Consider the following 23,489-nt stretch of genomic DNA (forward strand, 5'->3'; position numbering starts at 1 on the left):
CTTTAATACTTGTTTGAAAATCCAAACTGTGGTAGATTCCAATTTCTGTTTGTGGGCTTTTATGCTGTCCTTACAAGTGTTAAGAAACCTGAGAACATCCATTATGTTCCTTTAGTCTGTTAGAAATGACAGGATGTTCAAATCATTGCCAGCTAGAGAATCTCAATGAGCATGGGGTCCAAAAATGAACAAATAACAGGTTATCTATATATTGTGATTATCGGTGCAGTAGCTTTGGCAGAGCAATCTGAAAATATTTCTCCTTGTTTAAATATGTATATAAATTATAATGCATTGTAAGCATTTCCTGCATAGAAAACTCCATATTACCGTGGTTGTTTATTCTATCTTGGTACATTTGAACATTCTTAACTACTGGTGATGAACAATAAACCCTCTTTAGTCAAATCATGTGCCCAAATCAATTTGTTTTGCATGCCAGCAAAAATACTCATGGACATTATTTGGTTACTGATCATCAGCTGATGCAGGTGTTCTGTAAATAATGATATTAAAACCTGGAGCTCCTGCAGTGCACTGATTTAAACTGAAGAAACTCAGACAAAGAGAAGGTTAGTGCTTTCAAATGTGTACCTTTGAGTTTATATCTAAACAATGGATGAATTAAGTTCATATTTATTGTTATTTGGTTAGTTACTGACTTAAATGTGTGGATAATTTGGTAACACTTTCTATGTGACTAAAAACAGGTATCACACTGAACCTCAAATGTAATTTTACATTAAAATGTTTTATTATTTATACGGAGATTATTAAACACTAAATTGTGACTAGTTACTAAATGTCATGAAGTAAATTGAAGCATTACACATTTTTGAAATAGGATGCAACTATAATAACACTTTGATATTAGCTCATTCTAATGCATTATAGACATTAGCGTCATAGACAATGTTACAATTAATTTGAATAATGACCAATCTTGACAAATTGAGAACTTGAGTCCAGACTTATTTGGTGAATACAGTTGTGTGTCTCAGGCAAAGAGAGAGGTCACTGGTTTGTGAACGAGGTCAGTGACATATTCACACTTTCACCCTGATAACTATATTTAAGTACTTCTATGATATATCTTACTTATTAAAATGGAGTAAATAAAAATAAATACAATGCTTTTCTTGTTCATCCTTCCAGGAAACATGACACAATTCACAGCAAAAGAAAACAACCTCACATCTTACTGCGGTCTCTGTGTCAGATCTCCTGTCAATCATGCTGCAGTTCTGCCTTATATCCTGATCTCTCTGCCTGCTAATGGCCGGGTGATGTGGCTGATCATTTCATCTCCTGTCTTCTGGACGGACAGGATGGAAGTGTCTGAGTTCCACTTAGTTTTTGCAGAGCTACTCTTTGGATTCTTGGGACCACCTTTAATGACCATAGGACATTTCTCCTACGATAAAGTTGCAGATAAAATGCTTACACTCATCAACTTAATATTCACTGCCAGGGTTCAATTACAGAGCGCGGTCTGTATTGAACGCTACCTTGCAGTCGTACACCCTTTGCTGTACCTCAGGTTTAAACTCCTGAGGTACAGGATGAGCCTTTGTTGTGCAATATGGCTGCAAAACATCATGCTTGGTATAATCGAAATGTTCTTTTGCAGTCAACGTCCGGAATCACTGGGCATGTATATAGGCTCTTTTTTGGGGGCCTTTATGGTCATATCTTTCTGCTGCTTATCAGTTCTCAGGGCTCTGAAACAGCCATCTCCAGGGGAAGGAGAGAGGCAGAGATCCAACTTATTGAAGAAAAGGGCTTTTAATATAGTCCTGATCTTCCAGGTGACTACCTTTGTCAGCCTTGTGCCCCTGGTCACTATGCTCTTTCTGGTGCGGCGAATGGAGTGGAAAACACTTTGTATCTTGCAGCCCTCGGCTTATGCTGTAATGGTTTGGCTCGGGGCTATCTATCCTCTTCTCTACCTGCGAAGAGCTGGGAAACACCTTGTAAAAAAGGATTTATGTGTAAATAGTTTTTGATGGTAACTACACTCAATGTGCTGCTTCTGTCATTCAGCATACCTTTGTTGTCTTTTTTGCTGTGTTATTCTTAATTATGTAACAGAAATAAGCTTCCAGATCTGCTTTGTTCTTTACTGAGAGACCTTTTATTAGAAGTTTTGAGGGCAAACATGAGCACAAAATTACGATTAGCACAAAAATTAGGTATACTAATCTCATGCAAAAGACATACAGTAGTAGCCATTATTTGGGTGGTAATCATTTGGTATCACATGAGCTAATGTATGTGCATTGTAGTTTGTTTTTGAAATACAGTGCAGTGGCCTTTTTTCTCCACATGGCATGGCTTGTGTTTAAAATAAATTGCATGACTGTTTGTATCTCAATGCCTTATAACTGCATCGGCTTTGTATAATTAAATCCGTGCAATGGTTATTGACACATTCAGACTCTCGGTGACGTTGAAAGATAATTATGTGACGACCAATTATAATATTACTAAAACACCAGATTCACTACATGCATTGTAATACAGAACATTTCTGTTAATCCCAAGATACTGACAATATTGGAACAAAAATGTCCTTTTTGTAATGAAGAGATGTTAATATGAACTCCTGTTTAAAGAAATGTTTAACTAACAAACAAACAAAGAGGGACAACAGTGCCATCCAGTGGGTAATAGCATACATGAAACTGAACTGGAAAAATTGTCCCAGAAAGCGAGTAACCTCTATTTTAAGAACGCTAACCCACCAGATGTCACCTTTTCCCTCTCTTCTCACTTTTTTAAATCATAATTTGAATAATCATGAACATTACTATTGATAATTAAGTCATGAAATTAAATGTTTTTGCACAAACTGCTCAGTGTGCATTCTTTTAGGCAACGTTACTGGAAAAATGTACTTTTCAACAAAGTAAACTTTATGCAATTTGACATTTTTGATCTCAAAAGAACACCATTTAGAGGTCATCAATTGTACAGACAATGTGCAATGGCGGTTATTTTATTTGAAAACAATTATACAACCATTATATATGTCTATTTAACCACTACATGTGAAAACAAGAAGGCTTGTACAAATTGAAGTCCATAGTATGAAAAAAAATACAAAAGGTTATAGGAAGTCTTTCTAATCAACTGGCTTATCTAATTTCCGTGTTCAAATACATTTCTTTTACTAAAAGTTGGAACTTATTATACCTCTTTTCATTAATTCCCAAAACAGGCGAAAAATAGACTTATAATAAAAAAGAAATGTCTTCTGTCACAATAATGAAAAATGACATCACAAGACTTAAGAACAATTAAAGTACCAGCAGACCTTCATTTACATTATTGATCTGACATTTTTTTTACAAAGCAGAAAATGATGATTAAAAATTATAATTAAAGTCCCCTGCAACAAGGAAGTTTTCCAGCCCTGTGGAGGTAGAGGAGAGGTTGTATAAAACCAATCATTAAACCCAAAAATGTGCATGTTGTTAGTGCTTTGGAAAAGTCCATGGTATTCAAACTAAATTGCAATGGAATTACAACCATATAAAAAAAGAAATTGATACCTAAGGAAATCATGATAAGTAAAATCATTTTAAAGGCTCTTCTCTTCATTCTATTGTTCTTCTTCTTCTCTGTGACTTTTTCTCCTGGCCCAGGCTGCTTAAGGGCCTTGAGAACTGAGCAGCAGCAGAAAATAATTATTGAATAGATAAGAAAATATTCGATGAAATATGTAAAAAGATGTATACTATCTGTAGAGGTGTACATACTGTAGAAGCAGGAAACCAATGTGATTAGCCAGATAACAAAACAACAGCCCACTCTGTACCTAAGGGGTTTAAACCGGAGAAACAACACAGGGTGGATTACCCCTGCATAGTACTCAACACAGATGAAACATAAGAAGAGAGGTTGGGCTGTATAGAGAACGCCACGTGAAAACATGAATGCATGGTAAGCCCAGAATAGTTTTAACTGTATAAAAACAATAATCAACATTGATGATGAAGCATAAAAGATCTGAGCCATAGCCACGTTGAGAGAAAAGAAGTCTGAGGCCAAAGTCTCTCTGGTGTGCGCAAATATCAGCCACAGGACATAAACATTTAGAGGTAGACACACAATGATGTTAAAGGCAACTACACATATAGCAAATTCCTTCCGAAAAGGTTGGTCTGAGCTGGTGGTCGTGTTCATATTATGTCTGTATAGAAGAAAAAGAAAATACATTTTAAACTGAAATGTAATGTTTGTCTTAAACATATTGTTAAGGACTCTTTGTCAACAATTTGACTGTCACAAAAAGAGCATATTGTACATAACTTAAGAAACAACACCTTAAATATAGAGATACACAATTATTGATTCAAACCTGGTATTGAGCAGAGAGCAGTATTCTGGACAAGTGGCAGTGAAGAGCGGATTTGCACTGAGGCACAGCTGCAGACGTTCTTATTCTCGGTTAGTGTTTGAATAAAGAAATACCATCCAAAACAACAATCAGTAAACAGGCTGTAGAAATTAAAATGTTATGCAACAACCAAATTAGTTATGAAAATAGGGTTCAACATGTTTCCAGGCTACTTTTTGAAATCCTACTATTACAATCATAGACAAGTTATAGCAAAATATGTCACACACAACAATCATTATATAGAATGCAGTAACAATCCATAGTTTAATAGACAATTCAAAAAATAACATCTAAAAAATGACAAAAAAAACCAATTAGAACTGCGCTGTATGCTAAAAAGTCATTAAAACATTATTTACTGAACCAGCGTTGCATATGTTTTATAAAGAAAGACATACTTGGATCAAACCAAGCTTCTTTTTCTAACAAAAGATTCACAGAAGCATACTGCTGCTTTAACATTTCAAATTCAGTATGTTTGTATACAATGATATAATTTAGCACATACAGGAGTGACACAATAAAACAGAACAGAATAGATAGTGATACTACAACATGAATGCATAATGAAAATGTGAGTTTTATTTCATTATATATTTGTATTTCATTTGCGTTTGTGCCATAGAAATAAATGTCAGCAAGAGTTGTAGAAAAACTGCTATTATTGCACTTGTGTTTATTATAGCGGGCGCCTAAATGTATTTAGAAGCTTTCCTATTGACTGCCTCCAACACCTGCAAGTTTGCATATAATGCGTGAATGTGCTTTTGTGTCCGTGAAGAACATGTAAAGCAGTTTGTTGTTTCTTCAGATCATTTCTCTTGCAAATCATGTTAGCTTAGAGGGTATGGATTAGTTTCCCCCATGTATACACAGTGAAAGCTTACAATAAGTTCAAACTAGATTTTGGTTGAGATTGTTTTTCTCTCTCTCTCTTGGTTTTATATTTCTCCTCCACCATCACTCAGTATAATTTCAGACCTATTTACATTCCTGAATGTAATATTCCTCTTGTGCAGAGCTACATCTGTCGGGAACGATACCTTGCAACTGTCCATCCTGTGATATTTCTCAGGTGAAAACAAAATGGCATGTTGCTGTGTTTCTTGGCTGATAGCGATTAAGTTGTCCAATGTATGGCTACCAATTTATATAAAAAGATGGCAGCTTTGTATCTGTTCATCTTGCTGTTGATGATTCTGCTGCCTCTCAGTTTTCAGAGTGTTAACAAACCAGGGGAGGGGCAGAAGGGAACCACACAGCTTGAAGAAAAAAAGGGTTTTAATATCTTTTGGATTAATCTGATGTACACAACTTTGTCCCAGATCCAAATGGCAGTTGTTGTGCTTGTAGGGAATACCACCAAATTCCCAGAATGTTGCTCTTTCCTCATCAAATGTCAATATAATACCTGTCTTAATCTTAGGAAGGGAATGTTAACAGCTATTGCAATTATTTAAGTGTTTTCTAATGTCACACGATGTCTTGGCATCAAAGAGAGCATGGCCAGAAACCTTTTTGTACAAGTGCCAACAAAAAGAACATCTTATAACTTGGTTTACATTTTTTTGTCAAATATTAATAATGGATGGTATTTGAACATGATAAACTGAATACTATGTCCTCATGTTGTCTAATTATAAAAATGTTAGCAATGTTTTTTTGTGTGTTATGTTATCGCTTCCCACCTTCATTATGAAAGTTGCTCTCTGTGAGACAATAAAACCTAAAACAATAGCATGTAGATTTTTTACTGTTCATACAGACACACATAAATATAACACAAGCATATTTTTGTCACTTATCCACAGATTGTTAAAGCCAGTGCATAATGATCAAAGCTTAAGATTATTACCCTTCACAATTGAATTTAAACAACTTCCCTCATTCATTTTTTTATTTTAGTAAGGCTTTGCATTTTTCTTTAGCTGGCAGAGGGTTACAGAAGAGCCTACACCAAAACCAGCATACAAAGGCTCACTGAACTGAGCTTTGAATCTGTGGATCAGCACCATGTTGTGTTCTGATACTGAGTAAAAGGCCACAGTGTTTCCAGCATAATCCAGGTACACACCAATCCGTGTGGCTCTGGGAGCTTCAGGAAGGTCTCTCTCTACTTTGTTGTGCCAGGCAGAGTAGCCTGAGTCCGAGCAAAGGAGACTCCAGGACTTTTCGTTGTAGCCCAGCAGGCTGTGCGAGTTCTTCCCTTTGCGACTGATGGTCTTGTAGGCCACCCCAATGGAAAACTCGCCACTCCACTCTGCCTCCCAGTAAAACCTGAAACCAGTAAAAGACTCCATGCACAACACCTGCGAGAAACCATCAAAGCGTTCTGGGTGATCTGGGTGAAAGTGGACTGTTTTCTTTCGCGTGACCTTCTGGTTGCCCTCAGACAGGACCAGCTCTTTATAGACTGTGTTTGGATCAAAGGACATCTTGCAGGTGTCTGAGCAAAGACAGACATAGACAATACACATTTATTATTTTTCATTGACCAGATCAAGTTAAAGACTAACTTGAGAATTTGAGTAACACGACCTACAGTAAGTCACGTCCGGATAAAGCTTTGCTACTAAACATGAATGCATATTGCTGTTGTCAAGAAATTTAACTATTTACACTACTCACATCTTAAGAAGTCCATCCTGGTTTTTGGCTCCTGAAAATCAACTCTGGAAGGAACTACGGATAATAAAACATGGTCACACATTATTTTGAGATACATTTTGTCTAAAATAAATATAAGGGGAATGACATTATCATATACGTGTGAAAACTTTGAAACATCTGCATCGTCCTTGTGGTCTGTATATAACATCTATGTAATCTACATCTTTCAGTAAACAATTGTGTACCTTTGAGTCGTTTGTCTCCATTTCTTGGCAAAAGTATGTACACTGGGGTTTCACTAACTGTGAAGAAAATACAGTATCATGTTAGCATGTTAATGGTCTGCTTTGTAGTTTACACAGAAACGATTTTTGTCAACATTATCTAAGAAAAACCAACCTGTTTTGGAGATTTTGCTCAATTCCTTCTTACATATATCGTCCAGATTTTCCTTCATCTCCATGGCCGTCTTACTCATCTCTCCAAAAGAGAACTGAGGGTTGATGAGCACTTTGGGCACCATGGCCTCCGGAGGAACGCAAAGGGTCGGAAAATTCTATTCAAGAGGTGATAGAGGATTCAGTAAACAAGTCAGAAACAAAACAAAAAGTTGGCTTTTTAGAAAAAGTAGAACCTTAACCTTAGCAATATACAGTATGTAGAATAAATTAAAATATATCAGTCCTGTCAGCATTTATAAGAAAAGAAAGCATCAAGAGTGCGTGTAAATTCTTATTGAATAATGTGCAAACATGCCAGAAGTGCTAAGACAGGAATAGTTATATTTCTTGCAACCAGAAAGATCTTTTTCCCCACCTGCAGGAAGTGAATGTTGTCCTCTGTTTCGAGGATCTGCCGAAGCTCTGCGTCTCTGCGCTGCAGCTCCTGTATCTCCTGCTCAAGGCGGTCCACGTAGCCCTCAGCCTGCGACATCGCAGACTGCATGTTGGCTGTTATCATCTGATGGATTTCAGCCTTCCAGCGCTCCACCGCCTGCAGCATTTCATGAAAGGTCTTATCACTTTCTGCCTGTGCTCGTTGGGCACCACTCTGAAAGAAAAAAACATTTTAAATTCAAGACCACATTGAGATAACGACAATCCTATACATAATGCTCTTATCATGGACAATATTGTAAAATATCTCATTTGGGCATATTGTATATCATCCAAAATCACATTGTCTCCTCTTCTCATGTTACATCTCTAAATGTACAAACACAATAATGTTTATTCAGGAATGTCCAATCTTACTTTGAGAACTTCCACATTATGTTTGAGCTCCTGCAACTCCTTCATCCTCTCCTGAATGATGTACTGGACCTCAGACTGGGTGACCACCAGGACTTTCTGTTGGAAGAACACAGCAATTAGATGGCTTCTGTCAACCAAAGTATGTCATCCATCTTATTCAGTGCATAAAAGGCAGAGTCACAAGGTTGACACCCTTACAATTAAAACTTACTTGTTTCTCATTGCGCTCTTCTTCTGCTGAGGTAATGTTGTGGCTGCGGTGCTCTCTGACCGTACACAGCACACAGATGCACATCTGGTCAGTGCGACAGAACAGCTCGAGGCCTTTTTCATGCTGGGGGCAGATTTTCCTGTCCAGGTGGCCCATCTCATCGACCAGCTTGTGTCTTTTGAAAGTGGATGACTCATAATGTGGCTTGACATGAGTTTCGCAGTAATAGGCCAGGCACATGAGGCAAGACTTAACAGCCTTTTTGCGATGGCCAACACAGAAATCGCAGAAGGATTCTCGATGCATGTATGGGAAAGGAGTGAGCTCCGGGAGCTGGCGTTGTGTCTGTTGGTTCACGTCGGGCAGATTTCGTTTAAGCACGGGTCGCGGGGTATAGGTGGCGCGGCACTGTGGGCACCTGTACACACCCATGTGGTCAAACTGGTCCCAGTAGACCTTGATGCACTCCAGGCAGTAGGTGTCTCCACAGGGGATGGTGACCGGGTCTCTTAGTGTGTCCGCACACAGTGCACAGAAGTCCTCTGGTGGTAAAGGGAAACCAGACTCAGCCATGATGATGCTGATTGAGACAAATATTAGATGAACTTCATCTGTGTCCTGAAAACCCCCCAAAAATAATATCACCTAGTGTGCAAAGCGATAGTAAATAAAGTTGTGTTTTATGTCCAGAGAGATTCCAAGCACAGCTTACTGTGATACTACAATGTCTATTCAAACCAGAGACAAAGCTGTTCTCTGGTGATATTTATATAAGGGATGGTTTTGTTTCAAGTGTAAACACAAGGTGAAGTCTTCCCACAGAACACTTTTCCAAGTATCTCAGTGAAAGTATTGAGATCTGCAACCATGATGGAATCTGCTAAACAAGCAAGAAGATCAGGTTGACTCACAAAGTAATGTCAAGTCAGCAAAGAAAAACTAAAACCTAGACAACCCCAGAGTGCAGACCTGTGCTATGGAGCTTTCCAACACTAAATCATTATGATCAACTCCAACATTGAATGGGTTCTCCCTTTGCCCATTTAGACTAATCCACCAATGAAATTATGAAATATCATGCCAGTAGTTTTTATCTGTGATCCTGCTCAGAAACTAACAACCAAAACCAAACTGAACCAAAAACATAACATCCTTGGTGGAGAAATCCTATTTAAGAGGTGTCAACATGTTCCATCATTTATATTGATGTTGTACTCAAATGTGAAGGTCCCATAGCACTGCATCCTGTTTTACCGTCAACATTTTATTCATTTACACAACAAGGTTCATCATACCACCTAATGTCAGCACAAAGTGTATGCCAATTGCATAAAACACAGCACTCAGAAACCAGTAAGTGATTTGTGTTTTCCATTTGACTGCACAGCGAGTTTCATGGTGGTGCATGATGTCAAAACATGTGCTGTTTATCCTGTAAACAAATATTCGAACATCAGTGCACCCGCATGCCCTGTGTGGTGAACCACAGAGGAACATTGAAAACCTGAAAAACAATGCAAAACACAGCCATCATGACATTGCTGAAACAATAATATAAAAAAAATCGTCATGTTTACATAAAGGAGTGATGATTTAATTGTCACGATCCTTGTCTGTTGTTTCCTGTATTATTTCTGTCACGGTTTGTCAGGGATCGACTGCAGGACCCAAGTACAGTATTATAAACACAGGAGGCTGGTATTGGGGTTTAACAAAAAGCGAGCTTTATTAAACAAAACGCTGTAGCAACAAAAACACGACAAACGGTGGCAGTAGCAACAATCATAAAACGGAAAAGTAACAATCAAAAATACAACGTTAGGGAAATCCAGGACATAAACAAGACTTAACTTGATACATTAAGGACGACGAACGGACAAGAGACAAAAGGGACTAAGGAACTAAGATTAAATGCATAAGGGTAATCCCAAAACAAAACACAGCTGGAGAGGGGAGGAGAAACACAGAGGCAACAGGTGAACACAATGACACAATCAGGCACAGTCGGAAACGCAGACAGGAAGTGAAATTAAACATGACACAAGAGGGGAACACATTTCAAAATAAAACAAGAAACAACAGACACAAAACAAGGATCATGAGATTAATTAATAATTATTTGCAAATGGCTAACATATTTACTTAGTAAGAATGTTAGGCTGTGTACATTACAGTATATGGAAATAATGCCAGGATGACATTAATAACAATTGACTATAGTTAGTAAGTACTATAGGAAGTGTCTTGTTTTAGTACTTTACAAGTGTGGCATATACATGATTATGCAGAAACGTATATTGTCTTCAGTTGGATTGGTATCAAGCATCGGGGTGGGATAATGTTTCCTGTAGTGTGTCAGCTTCATGCTGTCAGTACTCTTTGTCCTTTGAAAAGCCGCTCTCATCTTTGTCCAGACAAGAGTGCTCTTGTAACAATGACAGTAAGAGAGAAAAAAGAGAGAAAGAAAGAGGGAGAACAATGGAGAAGGGCATGCCAGATAGTGGTGAGTGAGTATGGAGGGAAGAATGGAGAGTGAACTAATCTTAAATGATGTAGCACCTGTCCCAGAAATGTACAAGAGGACATTTCAAATAGCCTATATAAGACAAAATGAATAGAATAGTTAATTGAAATGAAGATGATAAATCTTTCCACAGAGGCAGAGTCTGTGCTCAGTGTGAGGAGCTAATGAGAGCTGAGTGCCCATGATGTCATTGTGCTGGTCGGTACTCTCTCCCTCCCCCGTCCCCCTTCCCTCTCTCCTCTTGCCTCTCTGTATCTCTCCATCTGTGTCGTCATTGTGAGAAAGCCTGGGAGTGGCAGGAAGAAGTAGCGGAAGAGAAGAAAGAAGAAGAAGAAGAAGAAGAAGAAGAAGGAGGAGGAAGACGAAGAGGTCGAGCAGCTTGTACGCGAATCAGGATTTGACTGAATATTTTTAGAGCATCCTTCCATTAACGGCAGCAGGTACACTTTACCCTCTCTTTTCAGCATCACCATTCAATGTACCTAATACAACAAAGGGGCAATGTTTACGGCAACAAAAATGTGCATGACTTAACATTTAACAGATGCACTAGATGTCTTATTTCACGCAGTAATGATGATCAATTTGTAATATTTATGAGGTGATTTTTTTTAGATGCAGTACGTCTAATACTAAAATATTACATTTTCAAAATGTTTCAATGTCATTTCCAAAAGTACATAAAATGATGCCAAAATGCCGAACTGATTCCCAGTGACATTTACGAACATGTTTTTTTTTACTAATTTAACTAAATGTCAAACATTTATATTTTATTTGAATTTTTATACATAAATCAGGATTTTATGTCTCTGTTTAATGCCCAACCTTACCAAATGCACAGCCTAAGTATTAGCAAACAGCAGACACAAGTTATGGACATGGTTATGGTTATGGAGTTTGTGTCAGTGTGTGTGTGTGTGTGTGTGTGTGTGTGTGTGTGTGTGTGTGTGTGTGTGTGTGTGTGTGTGTGTGTGTGTGTGTGTGTGTGTGTGTTTGAGAGAGAGGAGGAGAATAGAAAGAGAAGAAACAAATTGATCTACAGAGGAGCCATTTAGAAATTGAGTTAATTGAATTAAATTGGCCTGAGAGCAGCTTCAGTAACACTAACATAATGATGGATGTGAAAGTGTGTCTGCGTGTATGTGTGTGTGTGTGTGTGTGTGTGTGTGTGTGTGTGTGTGTGTGTGTGTGTGTGTGTGTGTGTGTGTGTGTGTGTGAGAGAGCGAGAGAGCGAGAGAGTGAGTGAGTGAGTGAGAGAGAGAGAGAGAGAGAGAGAGAGAGAGAGAGAGAGAGAGAGAGAGAGAGAGAGAGAGAGAGAGAGAGAGACTGACCTTAATAGAAGCGATTTCTTGGCAAGCCGACTATACCAATCAGCTAGCACAGAATTTATGTTCTTTAATTTTACAAAATGTCCTCACAAGGATAGGAAGTAAACATCAGCTAGGTTAGGGGTTTTTTTCATCTTTTTTATGGGCTTTTTATGCTGATATGTGAATATTATCACTTTGATCATATATTTTGTATGTGTATTTGTCAGTATGGCTGAGGGCACCGTGTCAGTTGCAGAGGTGGAGACCGCCTTCCAGAAGTTTGCAGTCCATGGAGACACTAAGGCCACAGGGAAGGAGATGAACGGCAAAAACTTTGTAAAGCTCTGCAAGGACTGCAAAATCATCGACGGCAAGAATGTCACCACTACAGATGTTGACATAGTTTTCAGTAAAAATAAGTAAGATTTCATTCCTGCCCAACTATTCACAGCTGAAACGGCTGAGATGCATAGCATAGTTAACATGAACTGCGCACGACTATGCAGCCACTAATTATTGTTTTGTTATTAAAACAAATGTATCCATACTAATCTTAGCATGTTAAGAAAGTTGGTAATTTTGCAGCTGTTTGGTCATAAACCAAACTATGGAGCAAATACAAATGTGTACCTGATGACCCCAGGATGCTGGATGGGAGGTATACCCTATCATCAAAGTCAATTCATCTTCTGGACACCATGTATATAAAAAATGTCTTGGCAATCCATCAAATGTAAAATAAAAACATTTCACTTAAACCCCTGAATGTTACCCTCATTGGTAGTGCAGAGGAAAAGTCAGGGGGTCACCGATTGATCCTCGTGGCAATATGTACCTGGGGATGCCCCCTTCCTTTGCTAGCCTCATTCCGTTTTAATAATATGCAACAGGTCCAATACCTTATTTTTATAACTTTTGGCACCATTTATGTTTCCTCAGGGCAAAGTCAGCTCGTGTAATTACATTTGAGCAGTTCAACCAGGCCCTGATAGAGCTGGCTCCCAAACGTTTTAAAGGGAAGAGCAAAGAGGACTCTCTTCAGCAGCTCTATAGTCTCATTGTTGGCAAGGAGCCTGCCAACATCGGAGTCACTGTGAGTATTTAATCAGATCCAACCTCCACACACCTCACGTTTCAACATTCAATAATGCAACTGCTTACTTTACTTTCTGGACACAACCACCACCAAAATAAACAACCAAAAAAATGAAGTAAGGTTTAGGCAATAACTAGAAAGGACTTAAATCTTTGTTTGAGTGAGATTTTTGAGATTTGTATGGCCAGATCTGTGCCATGGCCAAATAAGTGTGCATTGTTTTCTGCTGGTGTCATTCTTGCTTATACCACTGGATGGTGCCACAGAAACACCCAACATGTTTACAATATCATTTAGTTATTCTACTTGGACATTATATAGAAAAGTTGGGATTGGATACAATGTGCATGTGTTGTGTTTGACTTATATAACTACTTTAATATTCTATTGTTTTTAGAAAGTGGCAAAGGCAGCAGCAGTGGATAGACTGACCGACACCACAAAGTATACCGGAGCTCACAAGGAGAGGTTTGACGAGTCAGGCAAAGGAAAAGGAAAAGTCGGTCGCGAGGACGTCCCAGACGACAGTGGCTATGTAGGGGCTTACAAGGGCAGCGGTAGTTATGATGAAAAAGTGAAGGAAGCATAATTAGCATAATTATGCTGAAACATTATGGAAAACTTGGTCATTAACTTAAAATCAGGAGATTAAAGAATACATAAATTCATTGGATATTATATTTTTCAAGACAAAACAAAAATACTTTGGGCCTATTGCAATTATAATACTTATTGAGTCCATAAAAACACAACTATATATAATTGGAATTTCAAGGTTTTCAGAAGCGGCAACCAGGATGAAGAACTTAAAGACAAGATTTCCTAAAAATAATCCTAAATACTTATCTGCCGTAAGTACAGAAATGTTTAATGAGATTAAGCATGAATATGTGATAGTGTTCTGTACATGATGATACTGCAGGGGACAAAATATAAAACTGTACTTGTAGTCAAGCATGCTTTATAGAAACTCCGTGCCTTAGTATTGATGTAGCCGCTAGCCTGAATGCTTTGCTATACGATAATGTGCTGCTAATCTCACTTACCTTGATGCAATGGATGAAACCTTTGCTGGTGTCAAGAAACTACACTTGCTAAACTTGTCACGTAGCTACAGGAACAAACAGTCCCCAATATTCTTTGAATGTATTCATATATTTAAATGACAATTACATTAACAAGATAAACATGTAACAAACAGTGTTATTATACTGTACTGACTGCATAAATCACTTTTAATCAATTTATTTTTAACTTAGTGACAACATTGTGATGTGATTATTGATGCGCATATAATGTATCTTTTCATGCAACTTTATTTTCCTTCAACGTCATGTAAGGTTAAAAGGTTTATTATAAGAGGAGTGAATGTGAGAATCTTAAGAGCCATAAATTGTAAGAATATACGTTTTATTAATCCTCTATAAAACCACATTTAAGATCCTGGTGCTTTTACAGTGAAAGTGCTGGGTGATATCCAAGCAATTGTACAATTTAAACAGTGTGTTATTTTACATATTGTACATACGTCTTTGTTGCACTCATGACATACATGACATTCATATAGACTTGTGAAAGTGATCAAATGTTTTAACAATCTTTGTGAGCTTGTATAATAAACTGTAAACTTAAGCAAAAGGAAAACAACAGGAGCGGATTTACATGATTGGAAATGAAAAGTAATCATTTTTCTCAAGCGCGTTATGTTATCAGTGAATAGCTGTTTGAAGCAATGAGGGTTAACACTAATAACCCTGATGCTAACGCTTGCCTGCTTATTCTAAAAGATAACTGGGATACCATTTCACACCACAATGGGCCCTTGCAGAACAATAAACTCTCAGTATTCACATTCTTTCTACCTGGGCCCTTCTTGTAATATGACAATGATGGCATTTATGGAGGATCCATAGGAACCATTTTAATGCTCTTGTATGGTGCACATGTTTCAAAATAATAGTTTATATCCTTCATGTCTCACACAGTAGGCCCGAGCTGATAAGCATGACCTGGGTTTTGTGCCATTGAACTCCATAATAAACTGTGTTCTCTGCATTACCATGCTCAACTCATGCTTTACTATCATCACTGTGATCTTATTACATAATGAAGAAATAATCTAATAAATGAGTGGAATCTAGTACAACATTTGTGGAGCAATCAGTTTTGTTTTTTCATGTAAACATAATATCACCTTATAAAGTTGATATGGTAAATGTACTGGTTGCACATGCAGCATATTTCAATTACAATTATAAAGCATTTGGAGTTGTGTTTATCTCCTGTAACCAAAAGGGTGTATTTTGCTTTCAATTCCAAACTGCTTCTTCGCAGTCCAGCCAGAAAGATATACAGTACACACATGATTGAAAACACTAGCTATTTAACTTAACTAAACAAGGGCTTTCTTTGATCCGGTGTCATCAGTTTCCAGTAGGTGCAAAACAATAATGTTACAGTCTTACATAGACAACAAACTAAATGATCCTATCAGCCAACCTGACACCTTTGACCTCATAACTATACACACAGGCTCTGTAGATACAATCTTTAGACGACTATTGCCCCTTTCCCACCAAACCAGTTCCAGTTCTAGCTCCATGCTAGTGCTCTTCGGGTTCTGAACTGGTTTTTCTTTTTAGCCCCAGTTGTGTTTCCACCGCCCAGACCCTGACTGGTGCTGTGTCATTACATCACAGTTTACGTGGCTGATTTGATATACACTTGGCAGCTTATCAGGACAGTCCCTGCTGAAAACCCTCACAGGTCACACACACCTATTAGCTGTGCTTGCATGTTTTTGTTTGTTTCTGCACATATTTCTGTAGTGCAGGATTGTCTACACAAGTGTAATTCATTTAACTGTAATCTATTACTTAGTCAGCAGCCAAACATATAACTAAAACATTACTTTATTTTACTGAGCCTAGCTTTGTCAAAGCCGACATATGTTGTGTTCTTTGAATTTCTCTACGAAGCAAGGAGTCCAAAAGAAGCAGTGAGGTTAGAATAAAGCTGATTTACTTTCAGGTACTGTCTCACACTTCCACCCAGACCACCGACATGTGACATCACACAATGTTTTATACTCTATGAATAAGACGGCAGTGCTCTTATGACAAGTTATATGAGTATTTTTGAATGTGTGTGCGTGTAGGTATTTGGTTGGAGCACAGGCAGATTTCTTGCCTCGTGGCTTCACGAGATCTGGATGTCCAACCTACCTAAGGCGACTGGCTGCGAGGTAGTGCGGCCGTCTTACAACCAGAAGTTGTGGGATCGATCCCAGCCCAAGCAGTCAATATGTCGATGTTGGGCAAGATACTTAACCCTGATTTTCTCCCAACGGCATGGCCAACAGTGTATGAATGTGTGTGAAAGGTACTTACCTTGTGCAAAAATCGTACTGCTCTGTATGAATGGGGTGAATGACATGTAGTATGTAAAGCGCTTTGAGGGGTCGAAAAGACTGGATAAAGCGCTATATTAGTACAAGTCCATTTACCATTCATCATCTAATCCTTCTCTACTCTAATATAACTCTTCTGTCACGTGCAGTACCAGGTGTCTGAAACCGCTACCCACTTCTGGGCCTCTCTTGAGCCTCTCTGCTTGCTATGCAATGTGGAATGTGAAGTTAGTGTTCACTGTAAATAAAGTATCAGAATGCAGTTCCTTTCTTATGTTTAGCTCACCATTAACTCTGTCATGAAGCTCACTTCTCTTCATAGTTTAAAACCCTCTTTGGTAGCATTTTATACATAAACATGTCTTTATGAGCAAGCAATAATAATTCAATAGCATCCTTCACATACCAACACATGACACCTTCTTTATTCAATATCTAGAAATATATATTTTATGCTGTGACCGTAACAGATGCCTTTTACCACCAGCTGATTAGGGTTAGGGTGTAAATGTTGGACTAAGCATTTGAATAAAACATGAGACAGAACAATTAGAAGAGACAAGCCATGTTGTTGCATTGAACAGTTTAATTACTTAAGCAAAAGCAGTTATTTTAAGTTTCTTTTTAACAATTACAACAATCAAAGTTCTAAAAAGTCTTAGTATTTGGACAAAAAAAAATTACCACGTTGTTGGAGAAATGGATCAAACAAGTTTACAAAAAATATTAAGCCATGTTTAACAGCGTGTAACTAATTCATTTATGAACATAGTATTTTCCATTGGTTGGAGCAATACAGCTTCATTTAAAATGCACAACATTGCAGTTCAGATTGCTCTTGACCCCTGCACTCACCAAGACAAAGACAACTTCACAATCCTCCAGACCTTGAATTTTGTTTGGATCATTGATTATCTCAGTTATGTTGAATATTTCATAGGGAGGGATGAGAACTTCTTTCTCATGATCACCAAGGACTGGATATTTTTTCAGAAAAGCGCCTAGACAGGTCTTAATTTTGAAGCAGGTCTTTTTACCGAAGTGCGTCAAATTTGGTTTGTAAGATGTTGAGGTAAAAGAGCCAAACCGAATTTTTTGGTTGACTTCACCAGTATAAATATCCTTGGTTCGTCTGAAAGTAGAGTGACAGGAGTAGTTGTTATTTAAGATCTGTATGGCAGAAGTCAACAGGTAATGTAGAGAGTGGTACTGGAATTTGGAGCGATAGATACACCCTTTTGTCCGGACTGCAGTATTAAACTTCCTGTACACATTGTGAGCTGTGTAAATACAGATTGCCTTCATGTGATCCATGGTAAGATCCTTATCCTTTCTCTGTTTCTTTTTCGCACAAGATTTTGCCACCCTCCAGTGTTCTCGGAATTCTTTCATGCATTGTTCTTCCGGAAAGAATTTATCCTTCACTAAATACTCCATTTCTTTTTCGCAGCCAAAATACATGTCATCAACCGAATTTTCAACCATGCTCAGTGGGATGTTGTGTTTTTGTAGAGGAAAGTTAAAACGTATCTAAAATGGAAAAGAATTGAAGAATTAGACAATTTAAACTATGTAGGCAGTGAATGTTAATGCATTGTCATACTATTCCCACCAATTACACTTTTTTTTGAGTGTCATTTATTTTCTTAAGCAAGATTCGTAATAGGATATTTCACTACCTTTTTATTGAAGAACATTTTCTCATGATCTAGTAAGTCACTTACTTAGTACTTAGTAAGTTTAAGGTAATTAGGTAAACATCTTTCAATGCCAACATTTTGAAGTTGTTGGAAATATCCAACCACTTCCACATGCTCAACTCACCACCATGGAGTCAACGGGCATCATCCAGCAAAGGAGTAGACTCAGTGTAGCAAAGATCCACATGTTGCCCTTCATCACTGCAGTCAGGAAGTCTGTTGAATCAACGCACATACTCAAAGCATATACATACTGCTTTGAGTATACTGTATACCTTGCCTTCGTGAGGGGCTGGTCACAAATCTTCACACATATTCCCACATTAACACGTCCTTATCGTGTATGCAGATTACGTTGTGGTTCTGCAGCATTGATGTGCATGTAAATGAGTGTTTCCACCGCAGACCTTTTCACAAGTATTTTCACACTTACCTGAACTAAACAGCCTGAGAAAAACTAAACCAAGTAACATAATCACAAATATAAAAGCGACACAAATACAATTAAATGCCACTTATATCCCCACCAGTATTGAATTAGATAATAGTTTAACATGTTGCAACAGAATAATGAAACTGTAATTTTAGTACATTTTACAGAATGACTATACTCAGAGTAGGAATTAGAGGTGTATGTAACAAAATGGAAGGTAAATTCCCAACTTTGTCAACACAGACAGATATGGGAGTTATATTCAACCCTTTATCAAATGGATGTGATCATTTATGGGACGTGCCAAAGGACGTGGTGATCTCTTCATGTATACAGTATTTACCATACGCGTGACCCATGGATATTGCATTATGTCTTTTTGACTTTGGGTTGCTTTGTATATTTTGTATCCTAACATACAGTATGTGTTTTATCTTTTGCATTTCTACACTTGATTCTGTGTCTTGGAGATGTTTATGCTTTTTTGGTACTTTTGTATTGTAGTATCAAAGTAGTTTTGAATGTACACAACTCGTACCTAACTTATGTATTTATTTTGTGTGATCTGGGAAATGACGTAAACCCAGCTGGGAGATAGCATGCAATTACCAAGCAATCTCAATCATCAGAACATTTAACGATACATTCTTCATACATTCCTGGTATCTCACACTCTCTTTCACACTTTAACCTCAATTGATGTACTGTATTTCTGCAGCCGCCTTCACATTCACACAATATATCATGGAACCTGTCAGTGTTCTTTTTCTCTGTGTTCAATATAAGAACATTTAAGGTCAAATTGTAGATTCATTCAGTTTGAAGCTAATGATGAATGATAACTATAATCTGTGTTTACTCTCCTGAATTCTTTATTTGTTACAATAAAGGAAAAAGATTTGTGCCTGCTGTTTAAATAACACTTCTAAAGATTAGAAGTAACAAAGTCATCTTTTTAATTTGCATTGCAAGTATCTCTTTTATCAAATGCATTACATTTTGCTTCTGTGAGAAAAATGTACACCACTTTACAAAAGTTCCTTTTTTCCTGACAGTACAGAAGATATTTATATAATTATTCTTACACAATCTTAGCTCCTAAAATATGCTAAACTTTAAGCTAAGCAGCAATATATGTATATATAAATATAAAAGTTACGTATATATATATTAAAAAATATAAGTAACATTTATAAAACAATTTGAACTCGTCCTCAGCCACATGGAGTCAGTCAGCATTACCTGTGAGTGACAGGTTGTGCAGAAAATAACTTACAGAATAAAAGTAAAAAGGTAACAACATTCAAACATTTACTGACAATTAGTTCTGTGAGACGAATCAGTGGTTGGTGAATTACTTTGTGGGAGGGAATGTGTTGATTCTCAGAAACCGAAACTGATGTGTCATTCATTCCTGTGAAAAACATTTATTGACTTGTGTGCATGTGAGAAAACACATACTCACCACACCAGGCCCACGTGTGGCTTCTAAAGCTTGCAAGTGGGATCCTGCAAGACAAACCAAGAGCTAGCAAGCAAAAAATGTAAAAGGTAAAAGGATTAGCTGTTTCCAACCTGCTTATAGCCCCCATTACTTCTCATTCATCCTGATGAATGAATGGTAACTGTAGTTCCGACTGGCACTGGGTCTGACAGATGGGTCATTCTCGCTGGATGGTGCCTTGAGAAAATTATTTTTGAAAAAAAAAGTTCTACATAATAGAATCAATTCTGTAAAGTCTTGACCACTTCCTGTATGCTATGGACTTCAATTATTATAATTATAATAGACATATATAATGGTTGTATATTGTTTTCAAATAAAACAACTGTACAATTGATGACCTCTAAATGGTGTTCTTTTGAGATCAAAAATGTCAAATTGCATAAAGTTTACTTTGTTAAAAAGTACATTTTTCCAGTAACGTTGCCTAAAAGAATGCACACTGAGCAGTTTGTGCAAAAACATTTAATTTCATGACTTAATTATCAATAGTAATGTTCATGATTATTCAAATTATGATTTAAAAAAGTGAGAAGAGAGGGAAAAGGTGACATCTGGTGGGTACGCGTTCTTAAAATAGAGGTTACTCGCTTTCTGGGACAATTTTTCCAGTTCAGTTTCATGTATGCTATTACCCACTGGATGGCACTGTTGTCCCTCTTTGTTTGTTTGTTAGTTAAACATTTCTTTAAACAGGAGTTCATATTAACATCTCTTCATTACAAAAAGGACATTTTTGTTCCAATATTGTCAGTATCTTGGGATTAACAGAAATGTTCTGTATTACAATGCATGTAGTGAATCTGGTGTTTTAGTAATATTATAATTGGTCGTCACATAATTATCTTTCAACGTCACCGAGAGTCTGAATGTGTCAATAACCATTGCACGGATTTAATTATACAAAGCCGATGCAGTTATAAGGCATTGAGATACAAACAGTCATGCAATTTATTTTAAACACAAGCCATGCCATGTGGAGAAAAAAGGCCACTGCACTGTATTTCAAAAACAAACTACAATGCACATACATTAGCTCATGTGATACCAAATGATTACCACCCAAATAATGGCTACTACTGTATGTCTTTTGCATGAGATTAGTATACCTAATTTTTGTGCTAATCGTAATTTTGTGCTCATGTTTGCCCTCAAAACTTCTAATAAAAGGTCTCTCAGTAAAGAACAAAGCAGATCTGGAAGCTTATTTCTGTTACATAATTAAGAATAACACAGCAAAAAAGACAACAAAGGTATGCTGAATGACAGAAGCAGCACATTGAGTGTAGTTACCATCAAAAACTATTTGCATATAAATCCTTTTTTACAAGGTGTTTCCCAGCTCTTCGCAGGTAGAGAAGAGGATAGATAGCCCCGAGCCAAACCATTACAGCATAAGCCGAGGGCTGCAAGATACAAAGTGTTCCACTCCATTCGCCGCACCAGAAAGAGCATAGTGACCAGGGGCACAAGGCTGACAAAGGTAGTCACCTGGAAGATCAGGACTATATTAAAAGCCCTTTTCTTCAATAAGTTGGATCTCTGCCTCTCTCCTTCCCCTGGAGATGGCTGTTTCAGAGCCCTGAGAACTGATAAGCAGCAGAAAGATATGACCATAAAGGCCCCCAAAAAAGAGCCTATATACATGCCCAGTGATTCCGGACGTTGACTGCAAAAGAACATTTCGATTATACCAAGCATGATGTTTTGCAGCCATATTGCACAACAAAGGCTCATCCTGTACCTCAGGAGTTTAAACCTGAGGTACAGCAAAGGGTGTACGACTGCAAGGTAGCGTTCAATACAAACCGCGCTCTGTAATTGAACCCTGGCAGTGAATATTAAGTTGATGAGTGTAAGCATTTTATCTGCAACTTTATCGTAGGAGAAATGTCCTATGGTCATTAAAGGTGGTCCCAAGAATCCAAAGAGTAGCTCTGCAAAAACTAAGTGGAACTCAGACACTTCCATCCTGTCCGTCCAGAAGACAGGAGATGAAATGATCAGCCACATCACCCGGCCATTAGCAGGCAGAGAGATCAGGATATAAGGCAGAACTGCAGCATGATTGACAGGAGATCTGACACAGAGACCGCAGTAAGATGTGAGGTTGTTTTCTTTTGCTGTGAATTGTGTCATGTTTCCTGGAAGGATGAACAAGAAAAGCATTGTATTTATTTTTATTTACTCCATTTTAATAAGTAAGATATATCATAGAAGTACTTAAATATAGTTATCAGGGTGAACGTGTGAATATGTCACTGACCTCGTTCACAAACCAGTGACCTCTCTCTTTGCCTGAGACACACAATTGTATTCACCAAATAAGTCTGGACTCAAGTTCTCAATTTGTCAAGATTGGTCATTATTCAAATTAATTGTAACATTGTCTATGACGCTAATGTCTATAATGCATTAGAATGAGCTAATATCAAAGTGTTATTATAGTTGCATCCTATTTCAAAAATGTGTAATGCTTCAATTTACTTCATGACCACTTAGTAACTTAGGATCACAATTTAGTGTTTAATAATCTCCATATAAATAATAAAACATTTTAATGTAAAATTACATTTGAGGTTCAGTGTGATACCTGTTTTTAGTCACATAGAAAGTGTTACCAAATTATCCACACATTTAAGTCAGTAACTAACCAAATAACAATAAATATGAACTTAATTCATCCATTGTTTAGATATAAACTCAAAGGTACACATTTGAAAGCACTAACCTTCTCTTGGTCTGAGTTTCTTCAGTTTAAATCAGTGCACTGCAGGAGCTCCAGGTTTTAATATCATTATTTACAGAACACCTGCATCAGCTGATGAGCAGTAACCAAATAATGTCCATGAGTATTTTTGCTGGCATGCAAAACAAATTGATTTGGGCACATGATTTGACTAAAGAGGGTTTATTGTTCATCACCAGTAGTTAAGAATTTTCAAATGTACCAAGATAGAATAAACAACGACGGTAATATGGAGTTTTATATGCAGGAAATGCTTACAATGCATTATAATTTATATACATA

General features: G+C 37.4%; 3 protein-coding genes across 3 annotated transcripts; 1 reads left to right on the top strand and 2 right to left on the bottom strand.

The window, feature by feature from the left end:
* Positions 1–5,668: 5,668 nt before the first annotated feature.
* ftr84 (finTRIM family, member 84) lies at positions 5,669–9,603 on the bottom strand. Its single transcript, XM_063884617.1, has 7 exons — positions 8,480–9,603; positions 8,269–8,364; positions 7,832–8,065; positions 7,415–7,571; positions 7,261–7,317; positions 7,034–7,087; positions 5,669–6,851 (listed from the first exon to the last, which is right to left on the bottom strand). Exons 1-7 carry the CDS (start codon positions 9,050–9,052, stop codon positions 6,307–6,309), a joined length of 1,716 nt encoding a protein of 571 aa, XP_063740687.1. The 5' UTR covers positions 9,053–9,603; the 3' UTR covers positions 5,669–6,306.
* A 1,629-nt stretch (positions 9,604–11,232) lies between these two features.
* Positions 11,233–15,552, top strand: tppp2 (tubulin polymerization-promoting protein family member 2). The gene is made up of 4 exons (XM_063882855.1): positions 11,233–11,443; positions 12,544–12,735; positions 13,256–13,409; positions 13,810–15,552. Exons 2-4 carry the CDS (start codon positions 12,545–12,547, stop codon positions 13,999–14,001), a joined length of 537 nt encoding a protein of 178 aa, XP_063738925.1. The 5' UTR covers positions 11,233–11,443; position 12,544; the 3' UTR covers positions 14,002–15,552.
* Positions 15,553–17,406: 1,854 nt separating this feature from the next.
* LOC134864933 (ecto-ADP-ribosyltransferase 4-like) lies at positions 17,407–18,826 on the bottom strand. Its single transcript, XM_063884278.1, has 2 exons — positions 18,646–18,826; positions 17,407–18,351 (listed from the first exon to the last, which is right to left on the bottom strand). Exons 1-2 carry the CDS (start codon positions 18,754–18,756, stop codon positions 17,623–17,625), a joined length of 840 nt encoding a protein of 279 aa, XP_063740348.1. The 5' UTR covers positions 18,757–18,826; the 3' UTR covers positions 17,407–17,622.
* Positions 18,827–23,489: the final 4,663 nt, after the last annotated feature.

The sequence above is a fragment of the Eleginops maclovinus genome, chromosome 5, assembly GCF_036324505.1.
Source record: "Eleginops maclovinus isolate JMC-PN-2008 ecotype Puerto Natales chromosome 5, JC_Emac_rtc_rv5, whole genome shotgun sequence".
Taxonomy (NCBI): domain Eukaryota; kingdom Metazoa; phylum Chordata; class Actinopteri; order Perciformes; family Eleginopidae; genus Eleginops; species Eleginops maclovinus.

Excerpts from the sequence above, each read along its gene's own strand:
- ftr84 (XM_063884617.1), bottom strand. The coding sequence starts at position 9,052 with ATGGCTGAGTCTGGTTTCCCTTTACCACCAGAGGACTTCTGTGCACTG. Across the intron at positions 7,572-7,831 it reads ACAACATTCACTTCCTGCAG|AATTTTCCGACCCTTTGCGT; the intron begins GTGGGGAAAAAG and ends CCTCTTGAATAG. Across the intron at positions 6,852-7,033 it reads CAGGATGGACTTCTTAAGAT|ACACCTGCAAGATGTCCTTT; the intron begins GTGAGTAGTGTA and ends GTCTTTGCTCAG.
- LOC134864933 (XM_063884278.1), bottom strand. The coding sequence starts at position 18,756 with ATGTGCGTTGATTCAACAGACTTCCTGACTGCAGTGATGAAGGGCAAC. Across the intron at positions 18,352-18,645 it reads TGCCCGTTGACTCCATGGTG|ATACGTTTTAACTTTCCTCT; the intron begins GTGAGTTGAGCA and ends TTTCCATTTTAG.
- tppp2 (XM_063882855.1), top strand. The coding sequence starts at position 12,545 with ATGGCTGAGGGCACCGTGTCAGTTGCAGAGGTGGAGACCGCCTTCCAG. Across the intron at positions 12,736-13,255 it reads ATAGTTTTCAGTAAAAATAA|GGCAAAGTCAGCTCGTGTAA; the intron begins GTAAGATTTCAT and ends ATGTTTCCTCAG. Across the intron at positions 13,410-13,809 it reads CTGCCAACATCGGAGTCACT|AAAGTGGCAAAGGCAGCAGC; the intron begins GTGAGTATTTAA and ends TATTGTTTTTAG.